At 39.9% G+C, this 14,980-nt stretch overlaps 1 protein-coding gene across 1 annotated transcript in view; it reads right to left on the bottom strand.

Moving 5' to 3' along the window:
* Positions 1 to 537: 537 nt before the first annotated feature.
* The window catches only part of rasgef1ba (RasGEF domain family, member 1Ba), a 29,861-nt gene continuing 15,418 nt past the window's right edge, over positions 538 to 14,980 (bottom strand). The window contains exons 8-13 of the mRNA XM_008297274.1: positions 14,331 to 14,410; positions 11,977 to 12,072; positions 7,213 to 7,308; positions 6,682 to 6,805; positions 5,320 to 5,392; positions 538 to 1,944 (exon numbers count right to left, since the gene is read on the bottom strand). Coding sequence (XP_008295496.1) covers positions 1,920 to 1,944; positions 5,320 to 5,392; positions 6,682 to 6,805; positions 7,213 to 7,308; positions 11,977 to 12,072; positions 14,331 to 14,410 — 494 coding nt within the window. The 3' untranslated portion in view covers positions 538 to 1,919. The remainder of the gene's footprint in view (positions 1,945 to 5,319; positions 5,393 to 6,681; positions 6,806 to 7,212; positions 7,309 to 11,976; positions 12,073 to 14,330; positions 14,411 to 14,980) is intronic.

Genomic DNA, 14,980 nt, shown 5'->3' with positions numbered 1-14,980 from the left:
TACTCCACTACAAGTTAAAGCATCTGCAAAAGTAAAAGTTTTCCCTGGTATCACTGCATCACTTCTTATGTGTGAGACTGCAGTATTTAATACAACACAGATTTAAGTTACTATAATGATTTCCTATAAGGTGCTTTAATTAATGCTGGAGTTTTTATTTGTACCATCTAAGGCTCTTACTGATTATTTTTCTGAGCTGTGTCACACTAAGTTCATTCTGATCCAAACTCAAATGTGTTTTCTTTCTCTAATAATTCAGTTTCATCTTTTCACTGTAAGTTTGACGTGTAGCAATAACAAACAACTTCAATTATATTTGACTGAACTGTAAGTGCAGGTAATCACGTTGTGTTTTTTAAAGTTATTCACTTTTTGGTGTGAGATTCAGCAGTTCTTGACATAAAACTTAACTTTAACTCAGGTTTCTTCCTTTAGGATGAATGAGCCACAGTCACTGGTTGATGCAGCAGAAAGCTTCAACAACCTGGTAAGAATTCTAAAAGTTTGACCAAAGATTCAACAAAACTCAACCACTTGTTCATTTTAAACATGATTTTTATTAACTTTGCCTTTTCAACACAACTAGTTCATGTATAAACGGTTCCTCTATTCCATTTTAACAGTCCAAATACAAATGAATGAACACAGGGAGGAGAAAAATAAAGAAACGTACAGTATGTACACGATAAACCACAACAGCAGTCAAGGCGAAGCAGACATCAGTCAAAAATCTTCAACTTCATACTCTGAACCTTGAAAAATAAGTGTCTCATACAAACGTATATAAAAAATAATAATAACAATCAAGCCAATATCTGAGGACTACTGAAGCGTGTTATGTACCTAGTACAAAATTAAATAACAATAAAATAAGAGTAAATATTGGCATGAGGACATAATGTGGCTACACAGGTTCATAAATAAAACAAATAAAGGAGGAAAAAAAGTGTTTTAATAATATGAAAAATAAAAAAGGATATAATCTAAGCTTTAACAGAAAGTCTCAGTTCACATTATTCAACCACACGATATTTCATTCACGTCTGTGAAGCGACCAGCAGGGGGCAGCACAACCACGCGCACTTTTCTACACTAGCAGGAACCAAACAGCTCGACTTGTCGGCAGCTAGAGCGCCGATTTAACACTGATTATCAGGAGCTAGAGGCCTCGGCGGGCTTTAAACGCAGAGTCGACAGCTCCCGGTCCGTTTAAAGCCCGCTGGGACCTCGAGTGAGTCGTTGCTCCCTGCTTCGGAAAAACCACGAAACTTTATACAAACACAAAACGTCTCTTTTCAAATGCAGCCGGTGCATTTTTCTTTTTTTTTTTTTTCACATCACAACAAAAACCTTCAGAAACATGAAGATACAAAAAGGGAGGTGACTACAAACGACGGTTAGCTTAATGGTGGACAGTGTTGCGGGTTAAGGTTTTTCTCCGTACAGAGAATGCTGGCTTGTGGAACCAGAGAAAAAGTAGCGTTTCTGTTAGCGTTAGCCAACCAGCGGCTAACATCGTAAGCTTCAGTGGAAAATAAACACAAAAAAACGGCGGGGAAACAACGACCCCAACAACTTTGAACGCTCACGGGAGGTTCACCGGGACCAAAAACGCGCCTCCTCTTTTACCGCAAAGGGTTGTAGCGTTACTTCTTTACTTTTTTTTTTTTAGAAAAGCAAAACAACAAAAGGACTATAAAGTCGTACAAAGAGATGAAAAACAGCTGTCCTGAAATATACAGCACGAAGAGCAAGAGGGTCGGGAAAAGCAGAGCTCGGTAGAAATCTGAAGCCGGAGGGGGAACACAAAGTCCTCGCCAGCCAAAGTACGGATTGTCGTTCCCCTTCCAACACGGGGATACTGAGTTTGGACAACAGCGGCGTCGACTCGCCTGCTGGGTTCTGGTTTCCTCCGAGGTCTAGACCCTGCTTAGCAGAGTGGATCTGTGGAGACACAGAATGCAAAACCGTTAGCATTTGACAGGAAACAACTCAGAGCCTGGATGTAATCGATGCTAATTGCGATTTGAAGTTCTTTGGTTCCCCAGAGCTGCACCGCATGTGGCATTATTATTATTTTAATGACAAATGATTTAGATTGGACTTCTTCACATTGCAATGCTTGGCCCGCTGCAAAATCTTCATGAACTTCAACGCAACTTTCTCTAAAAATCTAAATCTGCACAGATCCGTCGCAGAAAATTGAGCAAATCAAGAATTTTCGACCAATCAGACTTTGCCTACTAATATTTCTGGATGGATCATGTTAACATGTGAGTATGAGAGCAGCACAGTGTGGGATGCAGCTACTGTAATTGATATGTATATTTATTTTCACATTAATACTTTATACTTGATTATTTTTACTTTCCTACTTCTTTTAAGACTTTTGATTGGGAACATCTGTAACTGAAAGCCATTTCCCCTAGAGGACCAATAAAGTATTTTTGATTCTGATTCTTAAAAAAACAACAAAAAAAGGAGTCTTGTTTACTGCTCCAGTTTAAAACTCCAATTTAGCAAGTAGACTCTGTTTTTTTTTTTTCACAGTGTACCCAGTGCAAAATACCTTGAACTGCCGAGAAGCTGCTTTTAATATTAGGAATTATTTAGATTTGACGTCTTCATATTGCACAGCTCTGTACTCTGCAAAAATGACAATAATTAAGTTTTAAACCCAAAGTCAACCTGCAATAAAAAAAAACAAAAATCTGAATCTTCACAGAATTTTTTTAAAAACACAAATCAAGAATTTTAGGCAACTTGATATTTTGTCTGCAAATATTTCTTGATGGAGACGGTTCAGATGTGCATTTCTGCATAAAAGCAAAAATCATTTGTGGCTTTAAACCTCACAAATGTCATTAACCAGACTCTTGTTTGTTCACACTGTTTTTACTGTCAGTGAACATCTAAAAAAACAAAGTAGAGCCGTATTTGCAGATCTATAAAGCCTGAAGTTGCAGCTTGAAACGCTAATTTACCAATTTGCCTCCTTTTTGAGTTTTTTTTTACACTGCAGTCAATACAAACGGTCAGTTTCCGGTGTAGCGAGGTTATTTTGCAATAGATTTTGCCGTTTTAAACTCCTGCAGAATCACATAGCAACAGTTTGTTTTCGGTGTATTTACAGCGTCGGTGTGTGTGCGTGCAGGCGTGTTGAGCAGCGAGCCGCCGGCTGCCATGTTGGACAGAATCTCTGGGAGCAGAGCAGCACGTTCTGCTGACGAGGCTCGGCTGGAATAAAGTGACAGATCGCGTCGCAGCGGAGGCAAAGCTCGGGGGGGACGCAGGGAGGGCTGGCAGGCGATCAGAAAACGTGACCACACACACACACCGAGCGGATTCAGCCGGGCGGAGCTTAACCCAACACTCGCCAGGCTGAGCATCCAAAACCCGCCTCACCTCTGACCCCGCCAGCAGATTTGATTCACGCATGTGGGTGGTTTGGGTCTGGTTTTGGCAACCTGCTGCTCTGCTGTGAATCATCCCAGTTCATAAGCACTGGTTGTATTTTTACATGACAGCGTTGTGTTTGTAGGAACAAGGTGGAGAAACCGCCTTTTTTTTCCCTTTGTAATCCATCATGTGTGACAGGAGGCAGCTGCAAAATGCTACTTTTTATTGTTTTAAGAGCGCTTGAAGCTGCAATAATAGTTTTTTTTTTCCAGCTTTAGAGCAGTTTTTGCATTAACTTGGAGTTGTGTATTCTATTTTTGCTTTCTTTTGAGATCTATTTTGCTCTCCTCGACCTCTTGAGGTGAATGTCCGGCTTCTCAGCTCCACAGATTGTTCATAAAGGATGGATAAAGCCACCGTAACGTCACTTATCAGTTTGTGGACGACTGTTTTGAAGCTTCAAGTTCAGAGAGTGGAGGAGGCTGCATTTTCAGGGACCACATTTCTACAACCTACTGAACTGAATAACTAATTAAGTAGAATGTATTGATTGTTAGCAAGTAAGTCGTGCACTTTTTCATATAATTCAGTAAACACAAGGATCCTAGAGGTACAGACGCCACTGCAGCAGTTATAAGGTAACGCCACCCAAAAACGAACCCTTCTTTATCGTCTTTTTTGCTCTAAACTGGACCAAAATCTATGAAATAACAACCTTGCCGTATTGAAGGAGACTTAAAACTAGCGATCGGGACCATAAACTGATCAGGAAAATGTTTACCGAGGTAATGAATAAAATGAAAAGTAGGTTTATTTTCTTATGTCTATACAGACCTACAGACAGTCGCCCCCTGCTGGCTGTTGGAAACAATGCAGGTTTAAGACATTTCTGCATTCATAGTTGGAGGCTAAATTCATCTTTAAAGTACAGTCTATTAGCAAATATTAGATTTTAATTAAAAGAAAAAAAGTCTTTTTAGGCACTTTTACAAATATAGTTAAGTGTTTTTCATGCAAAATGAATTAATCCTTTCAAAAGCAAATACTCTTTTCAGAATAAAAAAAGACAGATTGCCACTATTATTTATAAAGATAATGGGGAGTTTAAAAAAAATATAAAAATCTTCTTTAGCTTTTGAAATGAGAGAATTGGGGATTACAAATCAGCAGAACTCATGAATCGGGGATCTTTCTGGAAACAAAGCTGCAAATGTTGCTATAAATTCTACTGTTACAAAGCTTCCAGATATTTTTTGATGTTGTCAACAAAAGGTGATACTTTTACTTTGCTGCTTTCAGAAGTCCGAGCAGGTGTTGGTGTGAAACTGGATGCATTAAGTGTTACTAGTGTTTTGTTCATTCTATTTAGCACCATTATCACCCATTCTGACAGAACCAACAAAAACTAAACATGCAGAAGTGTCACAAAAGTAGGATTTACGGCTTACAGAGCAGTTCATGTACGTGTGATCTTGAGCTGGACGACCCGTTTCCATCTCTGGAGGAGCCGAACATCCCTGACTCAGTTTGTGTCAATTAAACTCGATGCTGACCCGAGAGGAAATCTTCCTCCGTCAGCTCTCTGGGGCGAGTTAGCGGCCAGCGGACGCTTTTCTTCCCATCAGTCTTCGCATCCAGAGCGCCGCGCGACGTCTGCTGTTATTGTGGCATGTAATTGTGTGAAAATGACTGATGTCCCTTTACGTGAGCGACGGCCAAGAATGATGAGAGCTCGTGTGTTTAATGCGTTTATTGAATAGCGTGAGAGGTCAGCGCCAGTGTGACCTACATCTATCTGGTCAGCGGGGAAACGGGAGGGGATGCAGGGCGACGGCAGTGATTGAAGGACTCGAATCTCCCCCGAGGGTGAGTTTGTGTGAGGAGTAAGATAAAAGGGGGGAGGAGGGGATTTATACACACCTCAGAGACTTCCATCTGTCCTTCTCCATGTTGTTCTCAGGACCTTCGCTGTCGTACGACGCCAGATACAACGCTGCAACGAGAAAGACGAGCAAGGTTAGTTTTCTGAAGACGTCCTGAAAAACTGAATAATCTTGTTTCCAGCCAAAATAACTGGAACTTTTTAGTCACGGGAAGATTTTTTTTAAGGAATTAAAGGTTCGTCAAAGGGTCATTGTAGTATAAAGACATAGAAAACGGATGCGTGAAAAAGCAAATGTTTTTAAACTTTTTTTGTGCACGACCATGCAAAACCGACTGACCGAAAACCCTGCAACAACAACAAGCATGGAGGTAGCATTAACATCAGCGTTCCACTGCAGCTACTCGAGGCAACAACTCCTGCTCGTCCCTGTAAACCTTTGAGCCTTTCTGTGTTAATTGCGACGTCGAATCCAACCAGTTTTGATCAAGACGTTAACTCCAAGTGCACCAAAATAGTAGCTACTGGACGTAACGCTAGATCTATGTAGGAAACAGAACAATGGGGGTTTGTTACATTGGTCTGTTTGGTGAATTAAATGTTGAACATGGTAATGCTACAAGACATCAAGAGCTCAGAAAAGCTATAATCGCTGTCATCTACGAGTTTTAACCCATCCAGCATTTGTCTGAGTTTCACCAAGCAGCATCTAGACCCAAACACCAGTTTTCAAGGCGGCTAACACGAAGTAGCTAGCCCGCTATCGGTACCTCTTCTCCCCTTAAATCAACCCTATAAAAAGTTCTATGGGGAAGTCAGAACATGCACCCAAGGTTCAGGGTTGCCCACAGCAGGAGCAGCAAAGTGGATTCAAAACACCTGAGATTAAACTAAGCGAATAAATGTGACGAGATATTGCTCAGATTGGTTAAAAAAAGAAATGCAGCAAACACTCGACAGAGTCCAAGAAGCTTTCTACTTCTGGAAGTTTCTCCACTGCCGGGACCAGGGTCTAAATTAAATTCCCAGCAAGTTATTTTAGCCCCCTAAAAAAAGAGTTCCTGCTTGGAGGGTTGTACTTAACGAAAACGTAGAAACTTTGAGGAAGGCAGTGCTAAATACTAGCGGTTATGTCACAGTCGGTCTCTGCAGGAATCTGGAAGAATCTGGTTTGCTGCAACTCTTCGGAAAAAAACAACCCACCAATTTAATGAAAACTCAAATTCAGAGCAGAACAACATGAATCTCCTCCATGTTTGCTGTTGTTGTCGCGTCGCCTTTTACTTTTACTACTTTATATGGAGGCTTCATTGTTGTTTGACATTTGTGCAGTGTCAGTTGTATTTGGACAGTCTGAACTCATGGACATTTCATCGCCACTCATTTGTTCATGAACTCACCATCTTCGGTGAACACTGGCGCCGTCAGCAGGTACTGGAGGATCTTGCGATCTTTCTCAAACGGACACTCCACTTTCTTCCAGGTCATGAACTCGCTCACCTGTTTGGCGAGTTCCCAGAATTTCTGCAAAAGAGCAACGACACGGGTTAATATTAAATTAATATAGATACTGTTTATGCTCCAAATGAGTCAGATGGTCACATGGTGGCAGTTCTAGTTGTCAAAAATAGTGAATAAGTGTCGTAACGGGGCAGGGCAGAGTTTCCCAGGATAGAAGGAGTCCCTAAAATAGCGTCTGATTCAGTGACGCTGTGACCAAACACGAGTGGAAACTGGTTCAGTGTGTTTGTTCCGTGGAAACGCAGCTGAACATTACGCGCTTTATTCTTGCTTCTTCTTTCTCCACAGTCTTTAGGGAAGTGCTCATAAACATCCCCGTTGCCATGTGCTGTGACGTTTTGGTGACATAGAAAGTCAGCTGTGGAAGGTAAACTGTGCCATCAGTTGTCGGGGAAACTCCAAGTTTTTACCTCGAAGTTGATGTGCCCGTTCTGCAGCCGGTTGGCGCAGCCCTCGTTCAGGAAGTAGATGTCTTTGATGAGCAGGCTGAAGAAAGGAATGACGATCTGCAAGACAAAAGGGATTTAATTTCAGTTAGAGGGCGTGTTCAGGGGGGATTTCCATGTGACTCAGGTGTGTGTGCTCTTTATAAACGTAGATCTAAAGGATTAAACTCGACAAAGGATTGCTTATGTTTAGGATGAGCTCTGTTGTTTTTTGATATTAAAGCAGATTTTTCTCAACAGAAACTCGACCTAAAGTGACCTAAAAACAGAATTGTGTCGACTGAAAATGGAGAAGCAAAGCTGCAGCGAAGGGCACAAGAAGAATTCCCCTTTAAAAAAAAAAAAAGTCCCTTAAATAATTAATCGCCTCACAGTGATTCAGGTCACTGCACGATGTAGAGGAAGGTGAGCAGGAGGCACCAGACTCCATTCAAATAATGTTCGATTTTAAGCTGCTGGGATTTGTCGACCATCCGAAGGCCGAGCTGGCTGCTTAAATATGGACTTTATCAGCTGCTCTGGTTGATAAACACCCAGATCGGTTGTTGTTTTGTATCGAGGGCCAAACCGGCACAGTGACCTCGTTCCTGACTGTCCCAACGCATCCACGCCCGAGATGATCAAACATTCATGATGCTGGAGGAGAGAAACCGCAGGAGAACCAGCAGCCGGAGCTCTGAAAGTACATTTGTGTTCTTTTGTGAGGTATTTAGTTAAAATCTCGAGACAGAGACTGCAAATTAGAAAGAATCATCGAGTTCTGAACTTTCCGACTGTCCCTGAAGGCATCATGATTTTTGATTCGTCTTTAAAATGAACCAAACCTAAATCACAATGTTTTATGCTCCAATCTGAAATATTTTTAACTCTCGTAACCCCCTAAAGCCAAGTTATTTAAAAATACCTAAAAATTCACCAAAATTGCACCATTTATCAGAAACTGCAATAGTTTCGATTTTCAACTTTCCGACAGTCTTTGAACTCAACATGTCAGAAAAATGATCCAAAATTGATTTTTTTTTTTCCTATTTTACATTTCTCATTTTAAAATTAACTGATTGCAGCAACCAGATTCTTTCAAAAAACAAAAATTCCACATTCCTTGTTGCAACCAAAAAGCCACGATTGACTCTTCTACGACCAACAGTGATGTTACAAAAATTCTGAGAGTTTCCGGTTGAACTGCAGGCTCTGTTTATTTTTCTTGCCCGACCAGTAGTGAGTCCACCTCATGTGTTTCTCCTTGAACTCTGTTTGTGCGACAGAACGTGGATGTGACGGCCAGTTAAGAGTAAAGTCACCGAGCCTGCGGGCTGAGGGGTCTGCAGGATGTCGTTTACAAGCAGCAGCCTGCATTTGTGATCTGAGAGCTGCCGTCGTACATAAACTCACGTCTTTTACACACGTGTTCTGCTTTGAGAGCGAAAAATAAACTGCAGAGCGGAAGCAGTTTTCACAGCGAGGGGCCAGACGGAGGCAAAAATTAGATCGCCTCCACGAGACACAGCGTCTATTAAAAGCTGTGGAAATCCATACGCTATTATTACCGGGTGCTTTTAGTGGAAGGTTGTTGTCATAAAAAAACAAAAACAGCTGATTTAAGTTATTTTACTCTATTTGGGTTGAAACTAAAGATTTAACAAAACAATTAATTGATTAGTCGAGAACAGCATAAATTTAAGAATAAATTTTGATAAAGTTTTCACAAACATTTTAAAACACTGAGTTGGTCAAATATTATAAGACAGGCAACAATAAAAAAAAGCGCAAAATTATAAAAATTTTAATAGAATAAGAATTTTTTAAAATACTTAAAAACAAAACAAAAGGGATAAAAACTTGTAAGATAAATTTTATAGAATTTTTTATTTTAAAAAAAAAAAAAAAAAAAGGGATAAAAACTTGTAAGATAAATTTTATAGAATTTTTTATTTAAATCAGAAAAATACCCAAAGCTAAGATTAGTCTATAAAGCAAATATTAATTACCACCTGGGTCTAAAAAACAATTGAGTTTGAATCAAATGTATGAATTTCAATACTAACATACCAAAAAAAGCTTATTCTTTTTATTGTATCTCATAAATTAATACGTCACTACATGTTTTAAATTTATGAAACTCTAAATATTGAGCTGAAAAAAATTGTAATGCCAATTAAAATCGTAATACTGGCCAGAAAAATCTAAATAAGATATTTTCCCTGAATGGTTCAGCCCTATAAATTACCACCATAGTTCTTAGAAACCATATTTTTTTTATTAGCTCAGTTTCTTCTTACAATAAATCATCTTAATCTTTGATTGTAATCTTCTGTAAGGCACTTTTCAATCCCTGATTTTTCCAAATGTCACACAACTTGCTCATTACCACTAATATAATCCATCCGTTAAAGTTTATTGCCCAAGTCTGATTAAAACAAGCAGAACATGTGACGTAAGCGCAGATAAACTGGAACAACCTCCACATTCCTCTTTGTGAAATGTCCCACAGAGCCGTTGCTGCACAACCAAACACCAGATACACCGAAAAACGCACCAACGCAGCAACAAGTGTCCCTGAAACCGACGGAGTCTGAAGGAGCCGTAAACAAACGTCCAGCCTCCCTAAAAGGAGAAGCCCAGACGTTCCAGACTTCTTGGGAACTTTCCATTTCGTGACCTCGACCTCTTGTCCTGGAATGTTTGCATATCTGAGCTTCCCCAAAAAAAAAAAAATAAAAACCATCCTTCACAAACCTCAGGGAGCCTCTTGCCAGAACACTGTGTCTCCATTAAATAGAACAACACTTATTGGACGTGTGGTGACGAAGGCCGACCACCAGCGGCTCGAGGAGAACGCTATGTGATCTGGCAACCGGCCATGTTTACTCCGACGAGCAGGAAACCGAGACCCTCCTCGCATCTTGACCCACTTGCGGTTGACCTCGGCGTCCCCCTTCGAGCGTCGCCGTTATGCAACGAGGCCTCCGGAGGGACAATAACGAGAGCCAGCGGTTTGTTTTCCTGCTTCGCAACAACATCAAGGCGCTCAGATAAGCATCTCCGGCTTTTACATAACTGCAATCAGCTCCGAGCGTCCCTGCATCACTGTGGCCAACCCTAACCCACAGGTCACAAAGCGGAAGGTCAAGTGGATTTTTAGCAGGACATGGAGGTCAGAAGAATCCCAATTTTTCACTATAAGTGGCTCTGGATGTTAGTGCATGAAATTTAAACCAACATCCTCGCGGTTGTGTGATGGATTTGGTTGTTGGAACAAGTTTATACAGAGATTTTCTGCAGCAGAGATTCAAACCCAACACTTTGGCAATGAATAGAAATCAAGAACGACAATTTTCAATAACAAAAGCTCATGAAAAACCTGTATGAAATCATTTTTTTTAATCTTCTTTTTCCTCACTTTTCTTTGTAAACATGTCAAGAACGATGCTTTCCTTTATTCCTGTAATAGTTTCCTTTTCTTCCAGATTTAGTTTTGAGGTGTTGAGATTTAAATCCAATCCTTTGGCAACGAATGGATACCAACAATCACAATATCTGACAACAGTGCATGAAAAATCTACACCAAAGTCAAAATGTTGGTTTATTTTCTTCATTTTTCTTTGAAAATGCAGAGAGCAATGCTCTCCTTTATCTCCTGATTCTTATTTTCTGCACATTTTCTCGGTGTCTTTAGAAAAGCTAATACCTTAATGAAACTTATTCACCAAAAGCAGCTGATTCAGTGATAGAAAAATGTTGTAATGTGACCTTTTTACAACATAATCTTAGAAAAAAAAGGTATGTTTTGGTTAAAGTCCTTTAGCTTTCTGAAATGTTTAGTAATCGCACAAGTTTCAAGTTGTTTGATATGAAAAATGTCAGAAAATGGTGAAAAATGTCGACCAGAATGTCTTATTTTGTCAAAGATGTTCAGTTTACTGTCACAGAAGAGGAAAGAAAGCAGAAAATATTCACTTTTCAAAAGCTGAAATCGGAGCATATGTGAGTTTTCTTTCTTATAAATCTACTTAAACTTATCGCCCGACTGTCAACATATCTGGTGATTAGTTTACTAGTTGACAACAGTTTGTTCAGGAGGTCAGAGAACTTATCCTGAAACAGGAGTTCACTGCAGCTGTTAAGTGGTTTCCAGCAGAACACTCAGTCAGTAGATCCATTATTCACTCTGAGGGCTTCTGGACGTGAGTTTCAACAAAACGCGTGAAACGTAAACCAGCGTCTGGAGTGCACATGTTCAAACTGCAGTGATTTATATAAATTCTGGTCTCTGGCTGCGTCACGACAGAAGAATGGTTTGTGGACTCTATTACGTCCCACTGACCAGACTAAACTCATCCAGGAGTTTGACCTGATTTCTCAAACAACATTCAACCCTCTGAACTCTACAAGCTGCTGGTGCGTTTGAAAGGAGTGTTATTTAAATTCAATAGATGAATAAATCACTGATATTAAACCATTGATCAGAAACAGAAACTGCAGAAAACGAGCTCAGCATGTCTGAAAAATTGACCAAACCTCAGCTTGTAATCATGATGTTTTTATTCTACGTGTCTCATTCAAAAATTCCCCGACAATAAATCGAAACCAGATTCTTTAAAAATAAAAAAATTCTGCAGTCTGTAGCACAACTGTGAAGCTGTGACTGACTCAGCTGTGAGTAACAGTCACGTAACAAAAATTCAGGGAGTTTTAGTAGTAAAATATCTAAATATATTTTCCCCTCACCTTCTCTCTGCTGCTGTTGGCCGTGATGGATCTCTGCGTGGCTCCTCTCAGCGCTGTTCTGTAGTTGTAGAAGTTACTGGAAGGATCCATCTGGTGCTGCAGAGGGGGGGAAAAAAAAAACAGGATTAGTTTGAGAACAAGTTCATTAATTTGGGATTAACAGGCTTCAAGCGACATGTTTAATTGTATTTATGATATTGAAAGTTGACGATCTGACGAGGACGACGTGGACTGAACAGACTGAAGACAATCTGAAGTTTGCAAATTTTATAAAATGTGCATCTAAAACGATCAGACAAAAAACAGCAGCTACCTAAAAACATAAATACATCATGATTTAAATCAAACATTCGCTGGTTCCAGTTTCACTAAGGTGACGATATTTAATCCTTTGCCCCAAATAATAAACATTTTATTTGTTTTTTTTTAAGGAAAAAAGAAAAAATTCTCTGATTGCAGCTTCTTAAATGCAGCATTTAAATATTATTCAGTTCTATTTTATCTGTGGCTGTCGCTGCAAACAGGTTTAAACATGACAAGAAACATTCACCTGCAGATAATTACAGAAAAGCGTCTTATAATAATATTTTGATCTGCAGATATTGTCAAGTATTAAATTAATCACCTATTTTGGGAACCAAGTGATATTTTTTTAAAGGAAAAAGTGTCTAATTTCTCTAATTCCAGCTACTTAAATGTGAATATTTTCTGGTTTCTGTCCTCATCTACAACAGTAAACCGAATATCTTTGGGTTGTGGATGAACCAAGACAATTAGGCGACTTAACTGTCAGATAAATGGGATCTGTGAGTGAATTAACTCTAATCAGGGCAGCAAATGACTGCAGAAACTTCAGGACGGAGGAACTCATCAGGCAGGCGTGTCACTGACAGAGATGAGCTCCGCCGAGACGTGACGGAAACCTAAAGAACTCGAGTCTTTGATAAAAGCTCTCGGGTCCCGCCGAGGATCTCGTCAGATCTCTCATTTCAAAAGGAGCCACCGTCGGTCCGCCGGGCTCACTGAACGGCTTCTGTGCAGCTCGTAGAGTTTGTTCAGGGACGAGGGAGGAGCTCTGATGTGTACCAAAGTTACACCTGAAATCTGGCGGCTGGACTCTTTTTCTCTCATCCTGCCTTCACCTCTGTTGGTTTTGTGTAAGTTTTTGGTTGCTGTAGAGATTTAAATCCAGTCTTTTGGCAATGAACAAACACCAGAACGACCATCTTCAATAAAGAAAGCACGTGAAAAATACGCAACTTGATCAACATTTTTATGATTTTTCTGCACTTTTCTTGGCGTTTTATGAAAAACTGAACCTCGATGAAACGTATTCACCAAAAGAAGCTGATTTAGTGACAGAAATATGCTGCAATGACACTTTTTTATCATTTAATCTTGAAAAAACTTGTTTAAACTTGGTAAAGCAAAGTTCTTTAGCATCCTGAAATGTTTAGTAGTTGCACAAGTTTCAAGCAAAAGAGAAATATTTTCTTACTAGAGCTGCATTACTGTCGATTATTTTCTTGATTAATTGATTAGTTGTTCGGTTTTCACTTTTTGTTTTTCTTTTCTTTGGAAAAACTCAAACCTCAATAAAACAGAAGCTGATACGATGTCAGAAAAATGTGACTTTTTCACTGAATAACCTCAAAAAAGAAAACTTGGATAAAGGGATGTTTCGGGTGAAGTAAAACCCGTCTGGATCTCAAAATGTTTAGTAATCGCACATATTTCAATCAGAGCATCAATATTTTCTTACTGTGGCTGCAATTAATACTGATTTTCATTGCTTTGGATTATTTTATTTGTGTTTGGTACTACAACTTCTTCACCGAAAAAAGCCGATCGATGGTAGAAAAATGTTTTTACTGCATAACCTTAAAAAAAAAAGCTGTGTTTTGGGTAAAGACAAAACTTTTGGCATCCTGAAATCATGAGTTATTTGCACAAATTTTACGGAGAACATCGATTTTGTTTGGGAGCTGCAATGACTTTCTATTATTTTCATGATTATTCGAATATTTTTTTGCTGTTATGTCAGAAAATAGTGAAAAATGTTAATCAGGATGTCTCGATTTGTCCAAAAATCCAAAAGATATTCAAAGAAGAGGAAAGAAACCTGAAATTATTCACCTGAAATCAGAGAATTTACAGTTTTCTTGCTTGAAAACGTACTCAAACCTGTTTTTTTCCTTAGCTGACTGATTAGTTGCTGCAGCTCTGAATTATTTGGCCCTGAGATCTGGAAAACGCATCGACTGCCATTGTTTCTTTTGCACTTTTTTGAAACCTGTGAGTCACTGCGACTCTCTGCTCAGATCCACGTTTGCAGCAGCAGCAGCAGAACCCACCTCCAGGATGTCAAACTTGGCCGTTTTCACTTTGCTCCAGGTCTTCTTGAGCCGAGACACCGGACTCATGTTCATCCCAGCTGCAAGACACAGAAAACAAGGCGGTGAGAGAGATGTCACACATGATCGCATTAACACATGGCCTTTTCCCATTCAGCCAGACAGACACACATCCCCCCTCCACCCTTCTCTTTCTTCCCCTTGTTTCTTGCGATGCAGCGAAGGCCAAAAAGGAAACAATGGAGTTAACACACGCCTGGCTTCCCCACCCAGCGCTCTGCTTCCCATATGCTAATCCTCAGCATGCTCCAGGCATCTGGGGGGTCACAAAAACAACCACCGCGCAGAAATATCAACAGAAATCAGAATGGAAAAGCTTCTTTATTTCCTTTACTCCTGAGCTCACTTTCAGACGGCTTCTGGGGTTTTTATGTGACGTTTCGGCGAACGTGTTTGGCCTCAGAAGCAGCTCTGCAAGACTCACAAAGACGCCAGTGTTGTGTTGCTGACAGGTGTTAGCTGGACACACACGCCTCCTTTATGGGAGCTTTAATATACTGTTAGAGTAAATAAAGAAGTCTAGTCATGCAGATACCTCTGGTTTAGATATCAGCAGGCTTTTCTAGAGCTTAATTGTCCACTAATAAATA

Source organism: Stegastes partitus, unplaced genomic scaffold (genome assembly GCF_000690725.1).
Source record: "Stegastes partitus isolate 25-593 unplaced genomic scaffold, Stegastes_partitus-1.0.2 Scaffold1205, whole genome shotgun sequence".
Classification (NCBI taxonomy): domain Eukaryota; kingdom Metazoa; phylum Chordata; class Actinopteri; family Pomacentridae; genus Stegastes; species Stegastes partitus.
Note: the sequence above shows the minus strand (reverse complement) of the source record. Positions and strands in the feature narration are given on the sequence as shown.